The sequence below is a fragment of the Epinephelus fuscoguttatus genome, linkage group LG24 (assembly GCF_011397635.1).
Source record: "Epinephelus fuscoguttatus linkage group LG24, E.fuscoguttatus.final_Chr_v1".
NCBI lineage: Eukaryota > Metazoa > Chordata > Actinopteri > Perciformes > Serranidae > Epinephelus > Epinephelus fuscoguttatus.
Genome location: NC_064775.1, coordinates 15,833,883 through 15,861,663, shown reverse-complemented (window position 1 = coordinate 15,861,663; position 27,781 = coordinate 15,833,883). Strand labels below are relative to the sequence as shown.

General features: G+C 40.4%; 2 protein-coding genes across 2 annotated transcripts; both read right to left on the bottom strand.

Moving 5' to 3' along the window:
* Positions 1 to 507: 507 nt before the first annotated feature.
* LOC125885227 (cystathionine beta-synthase-like) lies at positions 508 to 15,783 on the bottom strand. The gene is made up of 15 exons (XM_049570776.1): positions 15,640 to 15,783; positions 9,434 to 9,734; positions 8,963 to 9,069; positions 7,748 to 7,882; positions 7,551 to 7,630; positions 6,163 to 6,367; positions 5,966 to 6,057; positions 5,691 to 5,816; positions 5,298 to 5,382; positions 5,113 to 5,218; positions 4,009 to 4,086; positions 3,783 to 3,917; positions 3,560 to 3,668; positions 3,090 to 3,174; positions 508 to 1,401 (listed from the first exon to the last, which is right to left on the bottom strand). The coding sequence occupies exons 2-15, from the start codon at positions 9,724 to 9,726 to the stop codon at positions 1,268 to 1,270; spliced, it is 1,770 nt and encodes a 589-aa protein (XP_049426733.1). The 5' UTR covers positions 9,727 to 9,734; positions 15,640 to 15,783; the 3' UTR covers positions 508 to 1,267.
* Positions 15,784 to 17,369: 1,586 nt separating this feature from the next.
* On the bottom strand, positions 17,370 to 27,544 carry LOC125885228 (splicing factor U2AF 35 kDa subunit-like). Its single transcript, XM_049570778.1, has 8 exons — positions 27,396 to 27,544; positions 25,741 to 25,828; positions 24,558 to 24,624; positions 20,930 to 20,979; positions 19,824 to 19,922; positions 19,594 to 19,727; positions 17,727 to 17,819; positions 17,370 to 17,650 (listed from the first exon to the last, which is right to left on the bottom strand). Exons 1-8 carry the CDS (start codon positions 27,437 to 27,439, stop codon positions 17,539 to 17,541), a joined length of 687 nt encoding a protein of 228 aa, XP_049426735.1. The 5' UTR covers positions 27,440 to 27,544; the 3' UTR covers positions 17,370 to 17,538.
* Positions 27,545 to 27,781: the final 237 nt, after the last annotated feature.

The following is a 27,781-nucleotide window of genomic DNA, read 5'->3' as shown; positions in this document are numbered from 1 at the left end:
ATTTATATTTTGTATTTGCTACTTTTGTCATTTTTTGTATTTACTTAATTGGTGTTTTTTTAACGTTTTTTTTTTTCTTTTTATCATTATCATCTGTCTTCAATCTAATATGTTTTTGCATATTAATTTTTGTCTGGGCTGTTTGGCAGTAGTGTTTGGTTTCTATTGTTACCTTGGCCTCTGGAGTTTCTTGCTTCTGCTTTGCTTTGTTTGTCAAAGCACTTAGCAAATTCAGTTTTATTCTTTTTTCCTCATATGTCTTATCCTTCTGGTCATCTTGTAGTCCCTTAAAGTTACAAGACTTAGTTAAAAAGATGGCTAAAATAAAATGAGGTTAATGTTTGAATGTTTTTAAATGTCGCTGTAGCGTGAAAATTGTTTTTGCAGCTAAATATGTCCCTTTATATTTTAATTTCTTTTATATTTCTGACATATTTCTACATAAAATAGTGCTCTGTGCAATTTAGGTGCAAAAACCTATTGAATAAAAACACTCTTAAGCTAATGGGCTGTAAGCAATTTTAAGCATTTTAACTTTATTTGATCATACACATTAATTAAGGAAAAATGATGCGATACAAAATGTTTCTTTCAAACAGAGCTAAGATTAAATAGTCAAGACGTCTTTACAGTTACACAACAAGCGCTGTGTTGAAAAAGGAAAAGGAAAAAAAAACCACACCACAATTTCTTTCAAGAAATTTGATTACACTGCATGGATTTCTTTTTTTTTTGTGTACAAATACACAAATGAAAAAGTAGCACATGATGAGCAGCACTGGAAAGATAATATGTTTATATACAGCAGCTCTCTACTCATCTAATCTTCACAAATGAGACAAATGTTGCTTTTATACTATTCTATGTCTTACATCCAACGTTTGATTGGTACACAAGGCCACGGTGGAACAATCTGCACTTTTCAGACAAATAAAAGACAGAAGTCTCTATTTGAGACTCTGACACAAAACAAAAATCTTTCTACAATTCACAAACTTATAAAAGATTTGCTTTGAGCTCTAAAAGCAAATATCATAAGTAATAATCAACTGCTTCATAAAATAAGTAACCCTATCAAACATACTGGCGCCACATACCTTGCTTATCATACCTTAAGACTCAAACATACAAAAAAGGAACAAGTATCTTAAAAAGAGCTAACCTCAATCAAAAACTTCACAAGATTATTTTTCTCCATCATTCAGACACTAAACTCATCATTGTGTTTATGATAGTGTAAGTAATGTACAAGTGAGTACTGCATGCTTCAGTTCAGCTCGTCGGTGGACTCCGACATGGATCGTTCCCTCCTTTCTCGGCCTGTGACAAAGTTGAGCAGGTCGACGGCCGTCACCACGCCGAACACCATCTGCTTCAGAGTCGGAGAGCCGTCCGTCAAGTCTGGTGGAGGAAGAGGATGGCAGTGAGTGTTTGCAGAGAATGACGACCTGCTCGAGGACTTGTCACCGGTTTCATTTCCAAAAGCTTTATTTTGCTTTTATAATAAGTGGAGCTGCAAATTCAATATTTAAAGCTGCTATGTGATAGAGGTGTGGTCTCGGGTCACATGACTTGGACTCGAGTCACAAATTTGATAACTTTAGACTACATGACAAAATCAAAAAGGATTTGCAATTCAACTTAAACACCAGTGACCCGTGATTTCACTTGGACTTGAGCCGTTTGACTTTAAAATACTTGCTCAAAGTAATGGTAGTAAAGTAAATGTAATATATTTGTGTTATTAAAATGGCATTATGACTTGTTGAGGACTTGAAACTCAAAGTTTAGGACTTGAGACTTGACTCTGGACTTGATTTACTTTGACCTGCACAACAATGACGCAGTTCCACCTTTGCTATGTGAAGAATTTTTGTGCAGTGTAAACAAAATCAACCTTGGCCATTGACTTCATAAAGTGTGTATAAAAACAATTACACAATATTTGTAGGTCAGTGTCCAGATTTGATCCCCTGGCACACCACCTCAGGGGTTACTACAATAGAGCTGCTGCAGAGAGGAGGAAATGCTTCTAAGTCCTGCAGACTGAGAATAAATTCAGTTAACTGTGAGATAAGACCAGGTTGTTACTTCATGTTCAAATCTAGAGATTAAGTTTGCTGATTTCCTATCTAACACTGATAATCAATGAAATATAAACAATTAAAGCAACTGTTTATATAATGTACATATTCAGAGATATTCTGCTGGACTTTGACACTCTTGTATCAGAGAGGAATGATCAGTCAGCTCACTGAGAGACCGATGTTATCATAAAAATGTGGGTGTGGAAAGGTCCTGGGTTCATAATCGGGCTAAAGCAGTCAATATTGTGTCCTTGAGATAGACATTGACACCCCCCCCCCCGGATTGCTGTCTGACTGTGAATGTGAGTCACATTAAATAAATCAAATGTTGCAAATCTTAGCATTTAGAATGATTTTTGATTTTAGAATGACCGCTGTCCGCAACAGTGTGTTTCTCTGTGATACCACCAGGGGGAGCTAAAGTTACAATTTTGCAGACAAGCATAGTTAATAAAGGAATATTCCACTTATATTCCCCTTCACATGCAGCTGTGCATACGTTGATTTGTGTGCCCTAACATGTCGTTTATCTTGTCAAAATATGGAGAAGTGGAACAGCTGGAGCCGCGTGTGCCATTTTGCTTCTTACTTAAGTTCACAAAAGCATGCACGCCCAGACGACTACGACTAGCTGCAGGACAAGAGATCATGCATACGACGGAAAAAATGGTCTGATGCGTCGCATCAGTACTAATTCAAGAAAGTATTTATGTAACCATAGTCTTGTGTGCAGACTCTGTTTTCCTGCCATTTTGTTTCCTTGCATTACTATAGGATTTTTTGAAAGTTTCCATTGATGGCTGAGTTGTTTGACCGTGCGGACACAGAATCCCTATTTCATTCATATTCAAAATAATAGTGGAATATTAGTGTGCATGTCAACATAGTCAGTGAGCTTATCAGATTTTTGGGACAAAGAAAGATGCACTGGGAGCAACGGCAAATAAGAGCACAAGAATTATGGAAGAGTGTGTGTATCTGACAGTGTGAAAATGTACTTACATTGGATCTGTTCATGTACCACCAGGGCAAAGTGGTCAGTCTCCAGAATGCGGGATAATTTTCCCAAATTATCAGTCAGGCGGATCTAAGAAGAACATAAAGATAACAACTTAAGGAGTCCATTAAGTCATAAAACTGTTCTCACAACTGAATCTTTAACTACTGCTTGGCTGAATGTTTTTATAACCAACTGGTTTTACAATCTGTTTTGGACAAACTCCAGTCAAAACACTGCAACTGGACTTTGTCTTGTTTCACACCCGACTTGCCAAAATCCCTTTAGTCAAGCCTTTTCACCTGGAGATCCTCCCCTGAACTGGTTTATCTCATTGGCTGCTGCTGTCAGCCAATCAGATTTAAGAGCTTAGTCCTCAGTTTCAGCCAGTACACATCCAAGTGCATCACTTTCACACCTTTCCACATCTCCTTGAATAGAAGAGCAAAAACCCCGATCTGTTTAAGTGTCTCACCTGTTTGAACTGCTTGTAGAGCACTTTGCTGACCGGGTCCGACAGCTTGATCTTCCCTGCCAGAATACAGGCCAGCATGTTCCCGAGAGTCACCATGCCCAGGATTAACCTGCACACACACACACACACACAGGTTAAGGTTAAAGTCTCTGCAGAGCACAAGGTGCTGAGCAGCGCTACAATTAAAGGACCCAGACACGTAGTATTTGAGCGTGACACTGACCCAGCCTCATCCACCACGGGCGCCTGGTCGAAGCCCTTCTCCTTGAGGATCCGGATGGTCCGCTGGCAGGAGACGGAAGGCAGGACGGTGAGCGGGGCGGATACGTTCAAACCCTGCAGCTTCAGGTTCCACCACCTGACAGACAGAGGGAAATTACAGGGACTTATAAAACCACACACGCAGGAGATTTGCAGAAGAAGAGAATACACCCTATAATTACACATACCATGGCTTTTTCACCATGAGGTCCTCCTCACTCAGGAAGCCCTTCTGGACCATCCATTTGTCACTCAGGAATTTGGACCTTGAAGGAAGAAAGAACAACAACAACAAAGTCAACTTTCTTTAGCTGTGTTTAGACAATAAAGATCTGAGGGCCAGATGACCTTAAGTGACCTCTAACTTTGTTTTACTGCCTGTATTCTGAGGCTATTTGGGCAGCAGTGGCTCAAATCATCAGACCACACAGTAACTACACATCTTTCCTGAGAAGCTCTGTGTGTTTGATCCATACAGCTTCTCAGTGTGACTTATCATGCTGATCAAATTACCTTGATTGGCCACATGGGGGAGCTAAACGTGGCTAAAAAAAAATCTAAACTGAAACAAGAAACTTTGCTCCTGTATAAAGTCATTTGTTCTCCGCAAAAAGTCAACTTACAGCCAAATGTTGCTGTGATAGGGTACCAGGTGGCCCACAACCCATTTTCTAATTCAAACTGAAAACAAATTGATTATGTTGTTTTTGTAACTTGAATGTAAGTAAGGTGCCAGAAAATAGATCTTGTTTATCTAAGGGGGGGGGGGGAAGAATCCCCTGGACCTCCTGACAGAAGTCCAAGCTAAGCCCCAAATGTCCTCAAATCCCTGAAACGTCCCTGCGTGCACCTGACCTGTACAGGGCCGCTGATAAATATATTGATGTTTGTTTATTGACTGGCCCCTGGCCTCTTGTCAGTGTGCAAAAGTGGCCCCTGGGCAAAGCAAGCTGAGTATCCCTGGACTCGACCATGAAAGTCCAAAAACTTCCTACAATTTAGATTTTTTTTTGGCTCAATTATTTTTTAAACAATTTAAAATATTTGTTGCACGCTGTTTAAAAATTGATTTAAATAACTACTTTTTCTGGCAACAGGGGCAACAATTGGAGGCCCATGTTGCTCTCTTCCTACTAGATGTGTAGGTTTAAAATTATCTTACAACATGTTAGCCAAAATACGAGAATAATCTGCCCCCTAGTTGTCAGACAAACTAGTTGGTGCTGTCTTATCCCTGCACATTTTGCAAGTTACAGAAATAGACTGGTTATTGGACACGTGTGGATTCTCACATGTAGTTGCGGATGGAGTCTGGCAGGATGACCACACAGCGCTGGCCCTCCTTCAGATCTTTAGCCATTTTTACTGCCGCTGCCATGGCCGTCCCAGAGCTGCCACCTGTTGTGGGAAGGAGCAAATGGTGAGCTGACTTCACAACCTCAGTCAACCTTGTGTCAGTGAGACCCTGAGCACTTACCGCACAGCAGGCCCTCCTCTCTCATCAGCATGCGAGACATGTTGAAGGACTCCTCGTCGTCTGACTTGTACCAGGTGTCGATTACCTGACAAAAATAAAGACATATTATAATTCGATTTTTCCACCAAAATGTGTTCCTTTATGTTTATTGTACTGGTGTCTCACATTTGATGTCACGAACATGCAGGATAACAGGTTAGTCAACAGTAGTTAACAGCATGGAGGCCCATGAAAATGTTACTACGTAAGTCTCTCTTAAATTTGATGCTGAACAATTTGCAATGATGTTCAAACTGTGCTTGGATGGAGGCGGCTTGTCAACGCAAGAGTCAGCAGAGTCAGAAAACATAAGAAAAAGGGAGGTATAGACAAAAAAAGACCCCTAGAACTCACTGATCTGTCGAGCACGGTGGGGATGAAGTCGTACCCGATGCCCTCCACCTCGTACTGGGTCTTATCGGTCTTGTTAAGCTCCTCTGGCTCAGCCAGGATGGAGCCTTCTGGGTCAACACCAACAATCTGCACACAACACACACCATTCATAAACACGAGACTCTCAGCAGGCCATTATTCCACTTCCTCTGCTTCATAGCTTCACAACAAAACAATCAGACATATGATCTCAGAAACAGTGACTTGTCGTGTTTGACTTCAGGACAGACACTTACTTTGATGTTGGGGCATCTTTCCTTCAGTTTGCGGGCGATGCCTGTGATTGTCCCGCCTGTGCCTGCTCCTGCCACCAGCATGTCCACTTTGCCTGTTAGGAATGGAGGATTCCAGAGAAATGTTGAATAAAAATGTTCTTGGAAAGAGGAGACAAAATCGGACAGTACATTTGTATTCTTGAGGAAAATAATCACACCGTCGCACTGCTCCAGGATCTCCTCAGCTGTAGTGTCGTAGTGAGCCAGGGGGTTGCTCGGGTTACGGTACTGGTCCAGGATGTGAGAGTTGGGGATCTCGTTTTTAAGGCGCCAGGCCACGCCGACGTGAGACTCTGGCGAATCGAAGCGAGCGCTGGTGGGCGTGCGGACAATCTCGGCTCCAAGAGCTCTCAGAACATCCACCTAAAAAGAGCAAAAACCGAAAAATGTATAAATTTAAAATCTATATATATCAAATATAGATATTTTTTTCACGTATCTTAATTTTGTACCTGCAGAGACAATGGCCTTGGCACATGTAATTTGTGTCATAAAAGGATTATCTGCCAAATCCAAGTCCACTATTTATTGGTTATATAGTACCCTTAGATTATAATTAAGCTTCTTCAATTTAGATAACAAAGGTTATAAACTATAAAACTCAGCATAAATAAAATATCAGCTGCATCAGCTTCTGTTTAAAGGGCAGCTCCATTATTTAATTATTTGTTTTAGAGGTTCTATATCATTCTGCAACTTTACAGTAGTGTTCCTTGTGCATTCAAATCCAAAAGTTCAAATTTTGGTTGAAATACAAATGTTTAAGAGTCAAAATGCTATTTTCACCTCTGACACAAGTTTCTGCACGATGTCGTTACAACATATAAACCCACAGAATGCTGTCGATGCCACGTTACTTTAGTTCTGCTGTGCAGTATTGTAAGCTAATGTTTTCCTAACTCACATGTTGACACTGTCAGCATTAAAGCACCAGAACCTGTGTATGTCAAGCCTTTAAAATGCCTCCGATCAATAATATTTGCATTTGGATTTAAGCCTTTTGCTCGTGCTAGAAATGGAGAAGCCTTGTCCAAATCATATGCAAACCTTCATGCCACAACAGATCCACACTGGCACACAGAGACATGTTATATAACTCCATAGCAAACATCAATGGGTGGGTCCATTGGTATTGTTTTTCAAATGGAAAGTCTCACTCAGCTGATAGCAAAAAGCAGTGATGTCGGTTATAGCCCTCACTTACTATACACGCTGTTCACAGTACAATGGGTGGTTTTTGGCCTTTTTTTGGCCATCTGCATATACAAATGATCAGATAACAGAAGGAAACAGGTGCACTTCTCATATCAGTTGTATGCTCTGAACCACCTTAACCAGAATTTGGGGACACAAACACACCACAAAAAAATCTGAGGTCACGTACTGTTATTCACCTTCATATAGCCAATAATAATCGTTTAAAATATGCCAGTGCAAGGCATCAGTTGCCTGCATTTAGAGGAAGTAGTGAGACACTGATTTCCTTTAAAAGAATGCAAAAAAGGGCACTGAAACAGAGTGATATTTTCAATATGACACAACTCACCTTCTCCATGCTCATTTTCTCAGGCATGACGATGATGCAGCGGTAACCTTTCACAGCTGCGGCCAGGGCCAGTCCAATACCTGTAAAACACACACACATATAGAAATTTTACAACACTGCAGCTTCCAAATAAACAACACACCACTCATACCCTCACATACCGTCCTCCCCCTATAGCAACACATGCAGTTAATTACCAGTGTTTCCAGAGGTGGGCTCTATAATGGTGTCTCCAGGCTTGAGGATGCCAGCTCTCTCGGCGTCCTCCACCATCCGCAGGCTGATCCTGTCCTTGACGCTCCCGCCGGCATTGAAGAACTCACACTTGGCCACTGCAAATGCACAACAGAAAGATTTGTTACTTTAAAGGAAAAATGAACTCCGGAAATAACCATTTGCATATCAACTACTCACCCTGTGTTAAGTTGAAATCTTAAAGAAAAGTTTTTCTTGAATTATTTGAATTATTTAAATTCTTAAATAAATGAATCTATATCAAAACCTCCATTTACAAACTCTCAGTATAATCAAAGTCTCATTTATCCAATCGTATGATCAGTACTTTCCAAAACTGACAACATTTTCTGCAAAAGAACTGATCGGACAGAAACTTATCTATGCTCTCTTCAAAGCCAGACTCCATTGACAGAAACAGTAATTCTGCTTCAACACAGAACACAGCAGCTGCTGGTCTACTTCTGCCTTATAAGTTAGTTTGTTTGTGTTATTGTGTGACTTTGGTGAAGCCAAACTAAACCTTTAAATCACCAACATTAGTCACACAATAACGCAAACAAACAATCTGACCAAGGCAGCGGTAGACCAGCAGCTTGTGGGTCCAGCAAGGTAAAATTACTGTTATTGTCAATGGAGTCTGGGTTTGAAGAGAGCATGGATACGTTTAATTTTTAGTTCTGTTCCCTGTCAGAAAGGTCTGTCTGTTTGGGGAGTAATGATCATACGTCTGGAAGAATGAGATTTGTATTATACTGCATGAGCTGTGTAAGAGGTTGGAAGCAGATGTTTTGATATAGTTTTGCTGTTTTTAAACGCAGACCACTATGACTTTTTGGATTCTTCGTTCACCACGGAGGCTTTAAAGTTTTATTCACAAATTCAACTTAACACGGGGTGAGTAATTGATACAGAAAAGATCATTTGAGCAATAAGGTATTCCTTTAAAGGACATTTTGATAAGAGTTAGATCAGAAAGCTGAAACAACTCAATTGACCCTGAACCACCTTTATTTGTGGCATTCATGATCGCAGTCAAAATGAAATAATTCCAAACAATAACATATATAACACATCTCCACCCACCTCTCACTTAATTACATAGTGTCTATGAGTAATCAACAGTCACACCTGTCTGATGTGAGGATGTGTCTCGGCTTGAATGCCAGTTAACTTACATAATTCACATTTGAGTCCAAATGCTTTGGGGATCTTGTTGATGCGAACCATGGGAGTGTCTCCGATCCTGTGCAGGATGTTTGGGAGAATGGCTGGAGCAATCGTTCTGGAAGGAGAAAGTGGAACAAAAACAATGTTTCAGCAAAGTCCGTAAAACATCCAGAAACCGCATGTTTGTGTGGGAAGATGCACTGCAAGAATTATCTCGCCAACTCTAACCAACAGTTTGAGATTACAACACTTGTTTTCACTTGTTTCTTATATGAGATGTTTGTTTGAAGAGTGGCACTCCCCGTGAGTTTGTTGAAACTGGTTCTCACCAGTTCAAAACAAAGTGATAATTTATATATGTGCAACAACAACTTTCAGTCCCAAACACATTTAAGCGGTCATTGTTGAAGCTGACATTTTAACAGCACAGTCGATTGTTTCCCATGCAAAAGTGGTTGAAATTTGAACATCACTCTGACCTTGGAACTTGTGTGTGAGGGGAGTCAGCTTTCGATGCTCCCAGGCTCCATGTGCAGCGGCTGGGAAGGTCAGGCCGGATCCATTTCCTCTCAGTAGCGACGTTCTTTGTGTTGATCTGAATGGTTCTGTTCCCTTCCTCAGTGTCCGCTGGCGGCGACTTGTCAACCCCGTTCACTGGTAACGAACCCTCCCGGAGCTTGCCCTCTCCGTTGGTGTGGGTGAGCATCTTGGCAGCATGAGGGCACACGGGGCTCTTGACCGTGGTCTCTTTGGTTGAGGGAACTGACGGCATGGCTTATACTGGAGAAAAAACACAAGGAATACGTTAACGTGACAAACTGTGGTATTTTTTTATGCCATCTCCAGCCATTTGAAAGCTGACATTTAAGTTATTTCTCCTTCCAGTGCTTTGTTACCACGTCAGCAGCACCCATTGGAAAACAAACACAGAGCCACTCCCTTCCTCCATTAACGCACCATCATGTTGCCACTAACAAATAAAGCCTCGTCGTGCCTAAAGGTATACTTAACCCATAAAATGATCATTTGCACGTCATCCTTCACCCCATGTAACCTTGAATCTAGGAAGAAAACTTTGTTTTTCTCTCTTGCTTACACAGTCAACAAAGACTCCAAAGACAGACAACAATCTTGATTAAACTGAAGTCATACTGTATGAGGCTCACATTTAACAACAGTAAAACTACGTCAAACATCTGTTTACAAACTCCCACACAACTCAGGCAGTATATTAAGTAATAATAAGGCAGTATAGAAGTCTAATTTATCCAGTCATGTGCTCAGTCCTTCCCAAACACATGCATTTTTGCTCAAGCCATACTAGTTTAAAGTATCCTGAGACTGCTAATGAACCAAGCTAGCGAGCTGCCACTGGTCAGCGCCAGGTCATCTGTTAGCGTCTGTTGCCAAAGTTTTTGCGATGTGTCCCGCACCGTTTGAGCTAGTTGGCCCTTGTCTACTATTCTTTGGCTGATTCACATGTTGAATTAGCAGCAGATGAGATGGAGTTCAGAAACGGAGATATGACAAAAAAACAAACAAACAGCGGACATGACAGTGACACACTTGTTGTTTTCGGTAATATTCTGTTCTTAGCCATTGAGCTCTTCAGCAGAAACATTGCCCAAATTGTTTGTGTCATTGTTCACTATTGCACTCTAAATATCATTTGTTCTTTCGACATCAGGCGATGCTGTTAATGTGCTAAGTGGCTAACTAGCATTTGGCGAGAAGAATGAGCTACGAAGCGGGATTTCAGTGGAACTTGATGTGAAATGGGCCCCCATTTACTTCAATTCACTGAGAATTTGGCACGTTTTTGGATTTTTCGTTCACCCTGAAGGCATGCAGAAAAAAAGTGTTCTTCATAATTTCAATGTAACACGAAATGAATAACTAATACACTCGTGATTATTTCGTTGGTGAATTATTCCTTTAAATGTATTTCTTACTAAACTGATAAATCACCACATGTTAGCAGCTCCAAGTGAAAAACAAACCCTCTCCTTTCCTCCTTAATGCTGAGTCATATTACCACCGACAAACAAAGCCTTGTCATCCTTTACCTGGAATTGTGACTGCTCCCTCCTCATCATGTGCACTCCTACACCATTAATGACTAAATATTTCGACATAGTCATGATAAGGTCACACATTTAAAGTAGTAGTGTGCAAATTAGTCAGTGCTACGTGAGAAAACAGAACTGAGTAGAGGAGAGGCCTGGACCATTGGCTGATGAAGCTTTGGCAAATATTGCATCATCCATTCAATGTGGAAAGAAGAACAATGTCATTTATTCTGGTTACACTAGAGGTTCAGGAAGAGCTCCTTCCCTCAGGAAACAAGGATCCTAAATGAAGACCCTGCCTAGGACTGCCCAATCCTGTTTGCACTAAAGTTGTTTTATTTTAATGCGGAAATTAATGGAACTAACATTTCAATTAAATTCTATTTAATAGAATTTTATGTGACAAATAAATTGATTGATTGACATGAAGAGCAAATTACTTTTTACTGCTAACAATACAGATGTGCATCCACCTCAGATTATTGTGATTGTAAAAGTAAACCTTAAATGAATTAATGTTCCGTTGTTATAGCTGTAAAATGTCGTAAAAGTCAATAAATGTTAAACATTAGCTTTAAACAGGAGTTAAGTACTGCGGGGTGATTAATACTACAAGTCTGATTGGACAGGTTTTGGCAGACAAGCAGCGGGATTAGTCGGCTGAACAGAAAGTTAATCAGCAGCTATTTTGGTAACTGATTTATAGTTTTAATTATTTATCAAGCAGCAACAACACAATAGTGAGGAACTTTTCTCGCTATTTCCAGCATTATAATGACCAAATAATACATTGATTAATTGACAAGATAATCTGCAGGCTCATTGCGAATGAAAATTATTGTTAGGTGCAGCCCTACAGACGACAGAATTAGACATGAGGTCAGTGGCGATGCTAAACACGGCCTCACAACACCACTGGTGTCGTTTTTCTTCCTCTTTTCAATTTTTCTGTCATTTCTGGTGCCTAGAAATTTAAGCTTGTTTTATTGTGGTGCGGTAACAGCCGACTGTCCTAAGTGGCACTATCCACCTGTCATACAGTAGCTAGACAGGGCCCCATGAAGGTTTTTTTGGGGTGCAGGGTTGCACTGTATGGTGCCTTTACAGGAAGTTTAGAGGGGTTTTTAGTTGTTGCTTCAAAATCTGCCCACATAGCTCCTTTCATATTCGACAAAAAAGCCCACTAACACCAGCTAACATCGGCTCCAGCTCTGATCGGTTAGGATCGGTAGCCTTTGCTGGCACAATGCAATGATGGGCCGCCACAAATTACCGTGCGCCTCCATCCAAGCACTGATTGAACATTGTTTGAAATTAGCCTGCACCAAGTTTGCGGAGACTAAATAAGTAAGAGATATAAAAAAGAAGTAACCACTTTAACATTTTCACTGGCTTTCTACTGTTTACTACCCTGTTTTCAGACCTGCCCCTGACGTCAAATGTGACGCACCAGTAAAAGAAATAAATAGAAAGGCATACTCATCTGCTGCAGAGGCTGACAAGAGGTAGTCTATTGCCTATTTTTAACAGATTTTCCCATGTTTAAAAAACCTGCATACATGTATTAATGTTGGTGGAGTGGCAATCTGGGGGCCCCTTTTCCCAAATTTCCCCAAACTTTTCCCTGGTTTCCCTGCTTTGAAAAAATTACAGAGTACCTAACACAAAGAATTAGATGCCTCCCAATCCTTTAGCGCCTATACATTCTGACATGGATGTTTTCTCAGCTTGTTAACATATCCATTAGGTTTCTCCACCGTCTGGCAGAAACAGCAGCAGATGAACCTTCACTAATACGCAGTGCACACACCGAGGCCAGCTGTTAAAACCCCCAAGGGTTCATATGATGTGCACACAGTCAAACAACTACATCTTCTTACGCAAACAACTCTGCATGGGAGAGAAAACTTCCCAGAGACGCGCTGCTTTTAAGTTAGTCACACCCTTGTAAATAAAATGTTAGACTCCATCTCCCTGCAAACTTTTTTTTTCCTTGCTTAACTTTCATCAGACAGATGAAATCCACTGGATTACTATCTCTTGACAAAATGAGTAACCACAGGAACCAGTTTTACGTGTTTATTCTCGTTTCCTGCCCACAAGTTACTTAAATTCTTGACACTAGATCTGTGCAGCCGTTAGAAGTCCACAGTTAATTAAGGTTTCACAACTGCTGTGGTGACTGTGGGAACGAGTAGGTGGTATCTGGTGGCCTTACAGGGTTCAGCAGGGGCAATGTGATCCTACGTGAGAGTACATGCGGCGCTGAGCCCAGGCCGCCTGGCAGTAAAAACCTTCAAGGAGATTTAACAAGGAAAAACTTCAATTTTTGTTTAATAAGCCACACTTAATAAGCCAAGAAATCAAATCCTCAAATACCTACCAGGCTGAGGGAATACAGTGCACAAATCACCTGATCCGAACCTGGCAACATCAAACCCAATCTAACGACAAATCCCTGTAATATTCTTACCTTATCAGACTCAGTTATCTGCTTAACTTGTGGCATTTCTAATCTCCTCTGGTATGTTCTGTGCTCTCAAAGCACAATAATCACTGTGCAGCAGGTTAAGTGTTGGTCAGATAACTGCTCTGCCAGCAACAAAGTATCTGCTGGTCAATAGCACAAGAAGAGCAGACTATAGATATTCACTCAGCCATAACAAATGGTAGGCCAAATGTGAACACCAGGAATGCTGGCACTAGAATCACAATGTAAAACAGCAGGCATGTACACCTGGAAACCCAAAAGCACATGGTCAGGAGCTAAAAAGTAATTGAGTGTAATCTCACTGTGATTGGATGTGTGGGGAAAAGAGTGAGGAGTGATAAAGGTACTGTAGTGGAGCTAAGAGGATCAGGCGACCAATCAATTAGTCAGTTAGTCGATCAAGAGAGAATGAAGACACACGTTTTCAGATTTTGAAGATGAAGCTACACAAGAAAAAAATGCAAAACCTTTTTTATCTTACAAAATAGTAAATTAATGATCGTTGGCAGATTAATCGCCAATGCAGCGAGCAGGGGACACGTCCCAGCTGGCACTGGATGTTAATATGACATCAGAAAGATGTTGGACTCGTCAGATATCGGGTTGACGATATTTTAAACGTCTAACAACGCTAGAATTTCACATGTGGACGTTAACATTACAACATTTTGCAGACATTAGGTTTTGTTCTTTATACCTTACAAATGAACATCATTAATGTACATCAAGACCACGATGGCATGAGACGTTTGGAAGACGTTGGATTTTGGTTCATTTACAACACAACTTAAAACTAACAAAACATCGATGTCATCTCACATCAACATTCTACGTCACATTGGTGTTGGGATTAGACGTTGGCCTGACATGAAATTTTGGTCAGCCTAGCAACGTTTTACGATGTGACTAGCCAGCTGGGGTGCCCTCGACATTTAGAAAAGTGTACATTTGTGCGCCACCCTCCCCCACTAAAAACATGAAAACAGCAGAGCACTATTATTCTGACATAATTAAAGACATTTTAACGACAAATCGATGCCGAAAAAAAGCACATACTGGTGCATTAAATTTACCAGTGTTCGTTGGGATGAGATGTTGTCCTCTTGGTCAACCGACATCACAACCTAAATCCAACCAAATGTCAATGTTTTACGACGTCACTAGCGAGCTGGGGTGCCTTTGACATTTAGAACATGTATATTTATGCCATTTACACTACAAATGGATGCCGAAAAATAAAAAATTGGTGCATAAAAATTTACCAGAATGCAAAAAATTAAGGGTCCGTTGGGATTAGATGTTGTCCTTTTGGTCATCTGACGTCACAACATAAATTCAACCAAATATCAATGTATTACGACATCACTAGCCAGCTGGGGTGCCCTTGACATTTAGAAAATGTACATTTGTGCCACTTACAGTATAAATTAATGCCGATAAGGCACAAACTGGTGCATGAAAATTTACCAGAAGGCAGAAAATTAAATGTGTGACCCCCCCTCTTTACCCCCACATTGCTGAAAGGAAACGCACGCCCCTGCGCCAATGAAAATATTCGTACCTTAATTGTGATTTTCCACAAAAATAAGATAAATATATTTAGATTTTTGACACCTGGTCGAACAAAATGTAGATTTTAGACACAGATTTTGATTCGTCACTGTTACTGCAGATGACTCATCGCTTCCTTGTTAAAATAATGGGGAAGTTAATCGTTCGTTACACCTGCTAGGCATTACATCCCGTAGAAATGTATCAGAAACCTATATGGCAGAATAAAAGGCAGCTAATTTATAGAAATAAATGAACTGAGGGAATAAGGGAAGGGAAAATATGTATGATTCAGCAGTGATTTAAAGGTACAAATGTCAAGGTAACCTTCAGAATTAGCGTAAAATAATTACGTAAAAATAAGATTTATCAGGTTTAATGTGAGCAGCTAATACACGGGAATACAAAGTACATATTAGGAGACAAAAGGAGCAAGAAAAATGTGAACTGCGCAGTTACGGTGTTGCATCAGAACAGCCTCTCAGTCATCAAACGTCAGACCACCACGTGCCCTCATATATCTGTATATGATTTATTTCAGTCTCCATCCTCTGTATTAATAATTCCCACTCACCTTGTGATTCAAACGCGCCTCACAGACCTGTAAAAGACAGAAACACAGACAGCCCTGATGTACACGCGTACCCAGGACAACAATGCGGAGTGAGCAACTTCCGAGAGACAGCGGTATTCGTGACGAAACACGTGGACCTAAGGGAGGGGGAGGTGGTCAAAGTTTAAGGCGCGCTCCGATTGGCTGCGGCGGGGGCGTCTGTTTGGTCCGCTCGGCCAATCAGAGCAGAGATTTCTTAATAAGGGTTCGGGAAAACGCTGTGTTAAAGTTACCAACCCCATCTGTTTACCTTTTATTGACCCAACACACTCCGTGTACCTTTCACACATGTGACATCTCGAAAGCTTCTCATGCGTGGACTGTCACTCACACAGAATTAAATTACATGTACATAAACATAATATAAATATTACTGTTGACATGGTCTTGGAAAAGTTGGCAAACATATGCCAGTTTGGGGTTTTAAACTTTTGTTCTCCAATATTCTTATTTTTTATTTTCATATATCACATATCAGAGTGTGTAACTATATTCTTCTTTAAGAATATCCCCATGTCCCCATGGAATATCCCCATTTTTTTAAACAGAAAGTGTGGTGACTTTAAGTTTCTTTTTTACCATGTGAATGATGCAATATTACCAGAAGTCTGATCAGCTGTGGAGCTCGAGCCGGAAACACTCACATTTCTAATGAAAAGTAAAAGCAAGCCATTAAAATGACTTTTTACAATTAGTATTCTTTATATATATATATATATTTACATTCTGATGTTTTTTCACCACAATCTTTTGACTATGACATCATGTCACTATTCTTTTAGTTCTTACTATTTTTTTAAGTGAAAAAATAGTAAGAAAAAATGACATTGATAAGATGAAACTCAAAAGAAGGACAATCAAGGACAGTCTCCCGATTTTCACTTCATGTCACTTTTTGTAGTTTTAGGTTTCTTTTCACACCAGTAGTGACGGAAAATTGGAACTGGAAAAAAAAAATCATCTTAATAAAACATTGAAGAGCGACATAAACACAAAATCAAAAGATGTAAGATGTAATTGAAAAATATCAGAATGCAAAAGAATATCAGAATTAATTAAAAAATTAAACTGTCATTCAAATCTAAAATTATTTTCCATGCCAGAGCTTTATCACTCTTTGAGCTCCACAGCTGATAAAACTTCTGTTAACATTGCATCATTCACCATGTGATTAAAGCAACAATGAATAAACATAACAGTAAGCTACGTTGAGGAGGTGGGAATGTAGATACATTTACAGCGACGTAGTTGTCTGCATTCATCCATAATGAAGTGCATTCATTTCTTATTTAAAACTCTATTTATGAATGTGGTTGATGCCAAGTCTGAAATGGCTCATCAGATCTGTCACTACCAGTTATACCAGTTTAACGACGACGACAGTGACAAAGAGATGTGTGACAGTACTGAAAAGGAGCTCCAGGTTGGGTTGCATTTGAAAAATAACTGGTGCTTGTTTTTAGCAGCAGCATCAGAATAATACAGTAGCTGGTAGCTTTATATTCTGACCCACAGCTTAGCTAAACTCATAACTCTTGCTTAAAGGCTCATATATTAACCCAAATTCTTTTTAATGATTCAACAGTTGTGCAAGAATGCTACCAAAGTGTACCAAAAAATCAGCACTTTCCACGTATAAAAGGTCTCTCTGTAATCAATTATTAGGTTCATGTAAGTAAGTGGTGCCAGTGCAGAATTACAAATCTGTTTTATTGAGAAAGCGACACAAGCTCGTCTTAAAAAAAGGGAATAAAAGAAAAACACTTCCAACAATTCACCAAAAAAGAAAATAACTTTGTCATCACTGCTGGGGTTAGGAGGGAGGGATTTGGTAGGACATTAGGTCAGTCTTGGCTTCCTTCAGAATCTTCCAGAGCGCTCTCGGTCCCTCGACCGTCTTGGCCTCTCCCGGTCCCGCCGTCGGTCCCTGGAGCGGGAGCGTCGTTCACGGGAACGCGAGCGAGAGCGGTGCCTGATGGGAGAGTCAGAAACATTAATCCACAAATTCTGACTGATCCCAGAATATAAACGTTTCAAGATATCTGTACCTTTTCCTGCGGCGGCCGTACAGCTCCCTACGAAGTTCCCGCGATATGGGTTTCAAGTGCATGAAGTTGCAGAAGCCACCTCGGGTGCACTCTCTGTAGGCAAACAGCACATAAAGGGTTAACACTTGCTTGGCTTGCATTTGGTGTAGCTGTGCCATGAGTAAAAATTGGCTCTTAGTTACACATACTGAGGAGCATGGCAGCCCACCAAGCAGAACATCTGATCTTTATCTCCCCCCACACTCACACTAACTTGGTCCTATCACTGGCAGAGCAAACAACTCCTGATCCAACGGAAAAACACAGAGTCTCATAAAGCAGAGGGGCACAAGTTTCCTCCCACTTTGCAAGGACAAAGTTTATCTTGCATTTAAAACAAAATGTTATAAATCACACGGTGCCCATGCAGCTGGGTACGGTTTCAGTGCCTCGCTGAAGGACACACGTGCGAGCTGAAGTTTTATCTAGCTGCTGGCATGGCCGTTTTTACCTACCAGGCTCTTATCATGTCTCTTGATACTGTGCTTCAGTTGTGCATACTCCCTAACAAGCTGGCAATTAAATGAGCACAAAGCAGTTTACACCCAGTAAGTCTGGAGCTTTCGAGGCCCCTCCACTGCCCTCTTTACCCGGTTAGTAATCCAGCCTTAGCTGCAGGATGAATAGTGGAGCTTTATCTGGGATAGCTGCAGGGCTGACTCTCTTCCCACCTCACTACCCTGCTGCCTGCAACACATCTTTTTCTGCCTTCACACAGATGCACAAAGTGTAAAAGCTTCTCCAGTAAAACAATGTGTGGCGGAAGCAGCAGAAGCATTGATTTTTAGTTGTTTTATAATCCATTTGTGTTAAAAATTCTGTATGCTGGAATGTTCAGAGCACTATTACTGCAGCAAACAACTATTTGCTATGTAAAGAGAGTGGAGTAACACTTCCTGAGAAGAGAATGATGTCACACGACCTGTGTGTGTTGTAATCTGAGCTTCTCTGCCGGTCCTTTTGTTCATGCATGTTAGTGCGTGTCTAGTCTGAGTGGGCAGAAGTTCGCTGCATAGATCAGCCTCTCATTGGGCAGAACGAACCATCCGCTGAAGTCCCGCCCTACCACCTCCGGTTGTGTAGCAGTTTTCAACCGTTTTCAACACTTCCTTTACTAACTTTTGCGGTGTTTGATCTTGCGGGGACGTAGCCATTTTTCTGCCATGGTTCGCGTCCTGTAGGCGATATTTTTGTGGGCGTGTTACACCAAAACCTGTTTCCCCCCGGCAATATTTTTGCAAGCGCACCGTTGCTGTGGCACCGCCCAGAATGATTGTGATTGGTTGAAAGAAATACAAGCAGTCGGGGCATTTTTTTCTCCAATCTCAAAGTGAGAGTCGGCCCAGCCAGACCTTTCTTTTCTTGAGAAAGGTCTGGTGAGCGAGACTAGTGCGTGTCTGTATCCCACTGTCTAGCTCATCACTGCTGCTTTGAACTGCACTCATATGGCGATTACTGCTAATATCAGGAGGACGTCAGCATGGAAACTTCAGCCAGTGGAGAACAGTGTCCAGACTGTGTAATATCCTTTTGAGATTTCCCGTTTTTCTAGTTTTCTATCTGTTGATTGGGCAACGCAAGAGGAAAAACAGAAGTTCTCTGCTCGGCTGCTGTTAAAATGCAGGCAAGACAATCAACAAAATTTCCTCTGCCCTGCACCAACTTAAAATTTCATTACATTTATTTAAACACTTTATGTAATTGGAGGACGCTTTTGCACTAGTTGCAATAAAGACATTTTACATTAAGCCCTTTGCACTGTTGTTTAGTTGCTATCTCAGCACAATATTGTACAGTTTGTTATATTAAAAACATCTATTACACTCACCCCATTTCATATTGGCGGCAGCAAGCTTCCCTGAAGTCAGTGACGGGGGAGAGCTCGGCGTGGATGGGTTGGGCGTTGAACCACCGATTGTTCAGGTCCATGACCGCTTTCTCTGCATCTTCCTCGCGGCGAAACTGCACACAGGAGGCACACATACCACATCCATTCGTACAATCTCAATTGTGTCAGCTCCACCTGTCTTGTGAATACATTTCAGATCAATCACCAACCTTGACGTAGACATTGCCGACAAGGTGGTCGCCCAAGTTATCACACACATTCATCTCCTCCACCTCTCCGTACTTCTCCTCCATCTCTGTGAACACCTCCTGTGTCGGGAATAAGAGACAGAAGGAACAATTATCTCTCCGACAGGTTCTTATCAAGGTTCTTTTTTTCGTCCACTCATGCAAGTTGTAGTCCTTTTATAATACAAAAGATCTAGCGTCTTGAATCTGTCCTGCTGGTCCTCTGGTTTCCCTTTTTGAATGAAGAATACAGAATACCGCCACCTGCTGGAATGGAGAGTTTTTTTTCCCTCTAGGGCTGCACAATTAATCAAAATATTACTGAAATTGCAATATGGCCAAATGCAATATCCAAAGCTCAGTATCTGCAAAATCCATCAAAATAATGCTTCATTTGTTTGCTGACCAGTTTCCTGTGGGTGAAACCCTGCAGATGTAATGATCAGACACAGGCTGGATATCGAAAATAAACAATTATTATGTGCAACTGGTTCACACACACTGCATATTAGTGAGTGACTGTTGTGTGGAGTTACTGTAACAGTTCAGCCAACACCCCTTATTAAAACATCCTTTTATAATGAAGGGTGAGTTTATTATATAACGGTTTGGAGATTATGTTTTGGCATGACCTTTGTATTGACAGACCGCCTGGTTCAGCAACACATTTCTTTTCATTGCAAATGAAGCTGAGCAATGTCATCATAGGTAGTTTTATCCACAGATTATCTAGAAAGATTTTAGCTTTATATTCAGGACTCAAAAACACGGTCACAATTAAGAAACAAGAAAATAAAATGAAGAAAATAGCTACTTTTTATACCAATAAAAGCACAATTTTTATAATTTATTTTTTTTATCTATACTACCTGGCATTGTCCACCTGCAAAAGCAGCTGTTGTGTATTCCAGCTGAGTACATACTGGCTCCTAAATGACTCTTGCCTCAGCACAAACTGAATAAATTTTGGCAATGTCATGATGCTCCTTTTGGTTGCAATGTTTCAACAAAAAGCAGATAACGCAGTAGTGACATCACACCGTGCAAAGTGGAGTGAAGACGAGACGCCAGCACAAAAGGTCGCTCACCTCAAAGAACTCATCATAGTGCTCCTGCATTTCCACATCGCTGACGGCACCTACAGAATGTCAACAAAGGGACAGTCAGGGCAAAGCGGACGCTGGTGGCAAAAGAGTCTTCAAATGGACCGTGTAGCTTTTAGCAAACAAATCTAACTGATACATCTTGCTATGTTAGTGACACCCTGCAAACATCGATCAAAAAAGATGAAGAGTCTGTATGTTATTTGTTGCCGGAGAAACAGTCTACTCTCTCTAAACCTATTTTACAGAAGCAAAGTAAGAACTACAGGTGGCCCCTCTTAGCCTTCTCCTGGTTAACTGCTTTACTTCAAATGATCTGCCAGTATTTTACCCTCTGTTTGTGTAACTACATTACCATCATGTTGTGTTTTTACGGCTAGCTTATCAACTACTTCATGACAATCTCTGGCTACTACATGAAGGACATCTTCCTAGGTTGAGGACAACACTAGTAGAAACCTGCTTCCATGACTCAGAAGCAAAAATTGTGTACTGAAACTTCTGTTTTTTCAACTTGAATACTCTTTCCCCATGTTTTTGTGTCTAGGTGACTAATGGGCACAACAATTTTTGAAGCACTGAAGCTGAAGGGGCAAAACAGGCTGCAATGTAACCACTTGGAGCATGTTTGCTGACAGGCTCAGATTATTTTAGGTGACTGACAACATTATGGAGAGGATCCCTACAGAGACAGAGCACACAACGCAGGTCTAGATTTAAATTTAGTAATACAGGGACATATTTAGTGTAACATTAAACATGTTTTAAGTTTTTTTCCCAAACATTCTTTTAATTCCAAATCATTTCCAGGCTTGGAAAACCATGCTATTAATTTCCTAACTTTTTCAGGAAGTTAGTGCTAAGTTACTAACTAAAAAAACTTAATTTAGTTAGATGTGAAAATATGCTGGCTCTATTCACAGTAAAAGTACAGTTTATTTGAATGGTGATAGCCATTTCAAAGCTGTTTGTGGTTAAACAAAAATAATCTTACTCAAACAAAAAGGTCTATCTCTGTTGAAGTTATTTCCATAATGTTGTCAGACACTTAAAACAACAATCTGAGCCCGTTTGTGGTAAAAACAAACACTTTCAGTGGACGTAAATTGACAGTGCTTATTTGCCTGGAGTGATTACATTGCAGCCTGTTTTATGACTGCTAGCTGCAGTGCTCTCCCTCAGTGCTCAACCAATTTCAAAAATTGTTGTTCCATTAGTCACTTAGACACAAAAACATGAGAAAATAGGGTCCAGGTTGAAAAATACAGAGGTTACCCTTTTAAGTGTAATGCAAGGAACAAAGAAACAATAAGTTAATCATAGCTTTAAAGCTTTTTAACACGTCTGCTTTACAAGAGCAAAATGAAAAGATCTGACACAAAGTTGTGCACGTTATTGCACGACACAGACTCAGGTAGTGAGTTCGGCCAGGAAAACATGCAGAACAGCATGTGGCCTGTTATTCTATTCTCCAGGAAAGGATGTGATGTGCTAGACATCTCTAGAGGACATGTTCCTGCACTAAGCCAAATTATATGTGGGGAGGTGTGATACAGTAAATTAAGTGCAGTCAGTGCTGGAGGGTCCTGCGGATGAAGGGAGAACTTACAGTGTAAACCATCAGCAGACTGGGCAGAGTTTTGAAGGTTATGAAGGTAAATGTTCAAGAGGGAAATGGTCTGAAATACAAAACGTAAACTTCTGTGACATAAATCAAAATAAAGAGCTGAGGAAGAAAAAAATTTGATTAGAAATTTTTCTATCAGTAAATTGCGGCCCTTTGTTATCACATATCATAAGTCCTGGGTAATTAAATATGTGATGGATAAAGTTGAAGCTCAGTGTCTGTAGCCCTCACTGTTTTTCAGATATTCATTCCTTTTACCCAACTTTCAGGGTTTGTTTTACGTTTCTTAATATTACAGGTCTGAGAATGGGCTCCAAGTTTAGGCTCTAAGTGTGTATACTAGATTTAAGTCCCGTTTAATGTAAGAGATTGTGGATCAAAGATTTTGATTTGATTAAGAGTGAGGAGGCTATGATCTATACAAACAAGGTAAAATAACTTTCAGGGTTTTTTTGTTTTTTGATTAATGCATTAAATAAAACACCAAACTTAATTTAAAACTTTACTGCTCGGACACAACCTTGCAAAACACAACTAAGCTATAAATGAGCTACTCATTCACTCATTCACAATAATGGATCACCTTCCCTGGTAAATTAGTCTCCAGAGTTGTCTATGTAATAACAGGCTGAAATAGGGCTGGACAATAAGGCAAAAATAGTCTCACGATAATTATCCACATTGATCGATTGGTTGCACATATGGATAATGATAGTTTTACAGAGATTGCACTATAAGGCTGCTACAAAGTCCCTTCCTCATACCGCATTTGCATTTTTACACAGGACCAAATGACGGCAACATCATTCTGCCCCAGTGTGTGATTTTAGGTTGCATGCCAGCACTGCGTAATCAAAAGAGACGTGACATTACATTTAACAGTGTCGGAAACTAGTGTGACATAGAACACAGGGATCGACAGCGCTTAATAAACTATAACAATGGCGTAACATACCAGCAACAACAATTTATCATCTTTGTTACATGGCGGCTGATCTTGTCCTCTGCTCAGAGGGTAAGGGGCACCTTGAACTCATTGTTTCCCCAATTTGTGATAATTTTCGACCACTGTTCTTAGCTGCTAATTGCTAAAAGCTCCTTTTTTTAATCTCCTGTGATGGGTCGCACACGTAACACATCGTCAAAACATCCCATGCTGCCCATGATCCCATCCTGCCAGCTGTCCTGTATACAGACATTGTTTCGGTGCATGGAGTAAAATTGTCAAAAGCTTATCATCAATATTGACATAAATGTTATCACGATCCCCTTTTGAGATCATTTTATTGCCCAGCCCTGTGCTGAAAGGAAGAGAATGACCTCCTAAGACTTTAAATTGTCCTAATTTGTGGCACATTTAAATGAAAACAACCTAAATTAAAATAAAACTCTAATTGTTAGACTTGATTATGAAATATAACGGCACCTGTGGATTATTTAAGGGACAAAGAAGGGTGCTGACAGAGGACATTTCACTGGATCAACAGTCATTTTGTGATGCTGAAGTAAAGAACGCCTCTTGTGTCAATGGCAGAGTGAATGCAATGTTTTCAAATTCACTGGAGGCATAATTCAATTATGGGGCCCAATATAAAAACACTAAGGCCCCGCTGCCCATTACACACTTACCTGTGTGCGAGGTACTGCTTCAACTCTACTCGACTGGGCTCAGCGTATTTACTGCGCACTCCAACAACACACAGTTCTAGATGTTCTGCCATAATCTACACAGGCTGTATGTACTGTTTGTGTATCGGCGTGAATGCTCGGCTACACAAGGTTGAAAAACAGAAGCATGTGTGCTTTTCGTTGGTATTAGGTAATGACCGATGCATGACTCAATATTTAGTCTGGGATACTTAGGAGATAAAAAGGTCACAGCTGGGTCTCCAGCTAACAGGGCTGAAGCAGCACCTCACACCTGTTATATGTGAACACCACTTCAAGGTAATACAAAGGGAGGTTGCTGACATATGTTTAACTTACAGCGAGAAGCGTCGGCCGTCTGTGCGCTGTTCTGGGGATTACGGTAGATGTTCTGAATCAAGATAGTCTGCAGGGGAAAGAACAAAAACGCATTTGGTCAGACAGGATTCTTTGATGAATGTCTAGCGGTGCACTATTTCTGATTATATCAAACTCTATTTTAGCTTGTTTACATCTTTATGACAGTCACGCACGTACAAAATCCTTGAAACTGAGGAGAAAGCTACGATAATGACATGTCTGGTACAGTTTTGTTTCAGAATAAGGGCAGTTTTTTTTAACCATAAGTAATTGCTGACACATTAACTAGAAAATTAGCAGAGGTTTGCAAAATATGAACACAACATTTTGCACACACAGTACTCCTACTTAACAACTAAAAACAAACTTTTGAAGTAACTCATCTACAGTGCATATGAACACTTTTAACTCTAATGCCACATGAAGCAGACCATGTCTGAGAGATTACACAGTCAATATCCCAATTCAGCGTTTCATCTAATAAGTGAATATGACATTTTTTTTCAAACAGATCGGCTGCATGAGTTAAGAGCTTCCACACAGTCTTCACTGGTTTAGTTTGCAACATGACTTGTGATTTGGGTGTGTGCCTCGATGAGTCACAATAATTGGGTTATGAACTTATCGAGGTTGACAAAAATTATCTAGGTCACACCTGTATATGGTACGATATTGCTTGTGTTTGTTTACATTAGAACGTCACCAACATTTTAGCCAACAGGATGCCAGAACAGGCTTGGGTGCAGCTCCAAAGCATTTTTTTCACAGCGTCTTATCCGAACAAACAGAAAAAAACTGCTGTTTTATTTGATTAGGATACTTTAATTTTGTATGTATGTAATTTTGTATTATTTGTGTGAATAGTGTGTCAGTACGCGTGTGAATGGGTGAATGAGAGGCAAATTGAAAATCGCCTCATCTGTTAAGGCAGAAAAGTGTTACATGTTCGTGCAGTTTATTTAGGGAAAATGCCCAACGAGGTGTCTGCATGTCAGACGGCTCATGCCTTCACGCCGGCCATTAATTTCTGATAATGGACACCTTGTCAGGCATTATCCCTTACCTAATGGACACCCTGCAGCCAATCAGAGTCAAGTATTCAACGAGACCATGGGATAAAGAGCCATTATTTTGGTAGAAAAACTTGTGGTGGGATCCTCACCTGGCTGAAGGTTGGTTTGTTGTGCAATCTCGAGCAGCGGTCTCCATGTCTGCAAGCACCAATTTTAAAATAGAAGGAACAATTGACCCTGGAAAAGAAGGAAAAGTGTCATCAGACTCACACCAATAATGCATCATTGTTTCTTAAGACTTTCCAAATCAACATATCTATGGCTGCAGAACAGGTCAAGAGCCTATAATGCTTGTATTTTAAAAATTCAAAAATCTCCCAAAACTATGGAGCCCCTACAGCTCTGAAAAATTAAAATCTGAAATTTTTAAATAAAAAAATAAAAAAATAAATAAAATACAATTTGTATTCCTCGACGGAACAATTTGTACATGTAAGGAGGGAACTTCTTGCGCATGGCTCACTGATGTATTTATAATATTGTCTTGACAGCGACGGAGCTCTATGGAACAGAAGCATATCTATATCAGGCTTTGAATAAACAGGCAACACTAGTTTGTCACATCAAGTCACTGTTGGTTCTGGTCTTTCTCCAGTATTTGTTTACAATATAAACCACCAGACATATTTATGAGCTATGTTACCTACTGAAATGGGATCACCGCCTCAATTAAGAATTCCATTGTGCTCTTAACAGGGTCTAAAAACAGTTCAATCTGTATTTGTGGACATCAGAAGCTGAAGCTGCTCCACAGATTATGAATGGGAGGCTGATTCTGAGGACCCACACAGTGTGTATTTTATCTTTTACACCCCAATGTGCTCATTTAATGAAATAGAAAATGAACCTGCATACTCAGAACATTCCTCTGGGTGCTCTCAGTGTCATCTGTAACATCTTTCACCATTCATTGTCTATGGAGCAGCTCCAGACTTAATTTGAATTTAAGCACTCTGTTATTTTATATTTGGGAGAGAAGATCATGTTTACTCCTGTTTCATAATGTAGTAGATCACTGGAATAACATATATGAATACTGAAATTGTATGAAGATCCCTTTTAAGTATTAGAACTAGACAATATCAATTAAATATTGTTTGGGAGTTAAGTTACACCAATATTGTATTGCCTATTAGATAAGAGAAGCCTCTGCTTGGCTGTTGATTACCGGTTGTTTTTAAGTTTCACGAACCACCCCCTATACAAACGGCACTACAACCCTCCTCCAAATACTCGTCACACTGGTGCAGTAAATGTAAATTTGTCATGTCGCGCGATATTCAGTTCTGTGCATAGCAAACAATTCACTGTGTGCAGGAAGCATTAAGCTGCACTCCACTGGTGAAACGGAACACAACAATCCGCCTGAGCTAGCCAGCTAGCCTGCTAACAAGCTTATTAATAACCAGGCTACACGCTGCCTTTACATTTAATGACCTCCATATTGTGCTTATAATATTTACGTGTACCAACATACTAGTGAACACTTTGTAAACTGACACATTTTTGATGCAAACACATAAAACACAGCAGCTGCAGGTTAGCTGAGGTGCTTCCCTGAGTTTCATTCAATGTGTTAGCTGAGCGTTAGCTTCCTGTTGCTAATGTTAGCTTGACTGAGTCATTCAGCAGCGCAGCAGCTACAAGCTGAGCCCCGCTGGTGCGGTTAAAAACCGCTGCAAACATACCTTATAAAACACTCGTCGTTTGACGACTTTTAATGTTAATATTAAATAAAACTTACTTGTCTTTTTCTGTGCCGAAAATGGATGCCAGGTACTCCGCCATTTTCGGCTCGTCGGAAGCGTAGAGGTTACGTCATTACGTAAAGGGACGGCGATCGCGCGGTAAGGACAACTTGTAATGACCCTGAAGGCCACATGCCAGCGCTGTTGCTCTAGAAAATATTAATTATTGCTCAACGACAATGAAGTTCTTCTTATCACGAGCAACCCTAAAAGTCTGCATGTTCAAAAAATCCCCTCAATATATTGCCTTTTTTCCCTGTTTTTACTCGTTATTTTGTATTTCTGTCTTCTCCCAACAGGTGAGTATCCAGAGGTGGAAAGTAACTATTAGGTACTGTTTATGTACAGATTTGAGGTACATGTTGCAGATAAAACTACTCAG

Coding starts and splice junctions, on each gene's coding strand:
- LOC125885228 (XM_049570778.1), bottom strand. CDS start 27,439: ATGGCGGAGTACCTGGCATCCATTTTCGGCACAGAAAAAGACAA. Junction 25,829..27,395: donor TTCGGCACAGAAAAAGACAA/GTAAGTTTTATT, acceptor CTTCTTTTCCAG/GGTCAATTGTTCCTTCTATT. Junction 20,980..24,557: donor GACGGCCGACGCTTCTCGCT/GTAAGTTAAACA, acceptor GACATTCTGTAG/GTGCCGTCAGCGATGTGGAA.
- LOC125885227 (XM_049570776.1), bottom strand. CDS start 9,726: ATGCCGTCAGTTCCCTCAACCAAAGAGACCACGGTCAAGAGCCCCGTG. Junction 5,817..5,965: donor AAAGATGCCCCAACATCAAA/GTAAGTGTCTGT, acceptor TGTTGTGTGCAG/ATTGTTGGTGTTGACCCAGA. Junction 1,402..3,089: donor GGTACATGAACAGATCCAAT/GTAAGTACATTT, acceptor TTCCTCCACCAG/ACTTGACGGACGGCTCTCCG.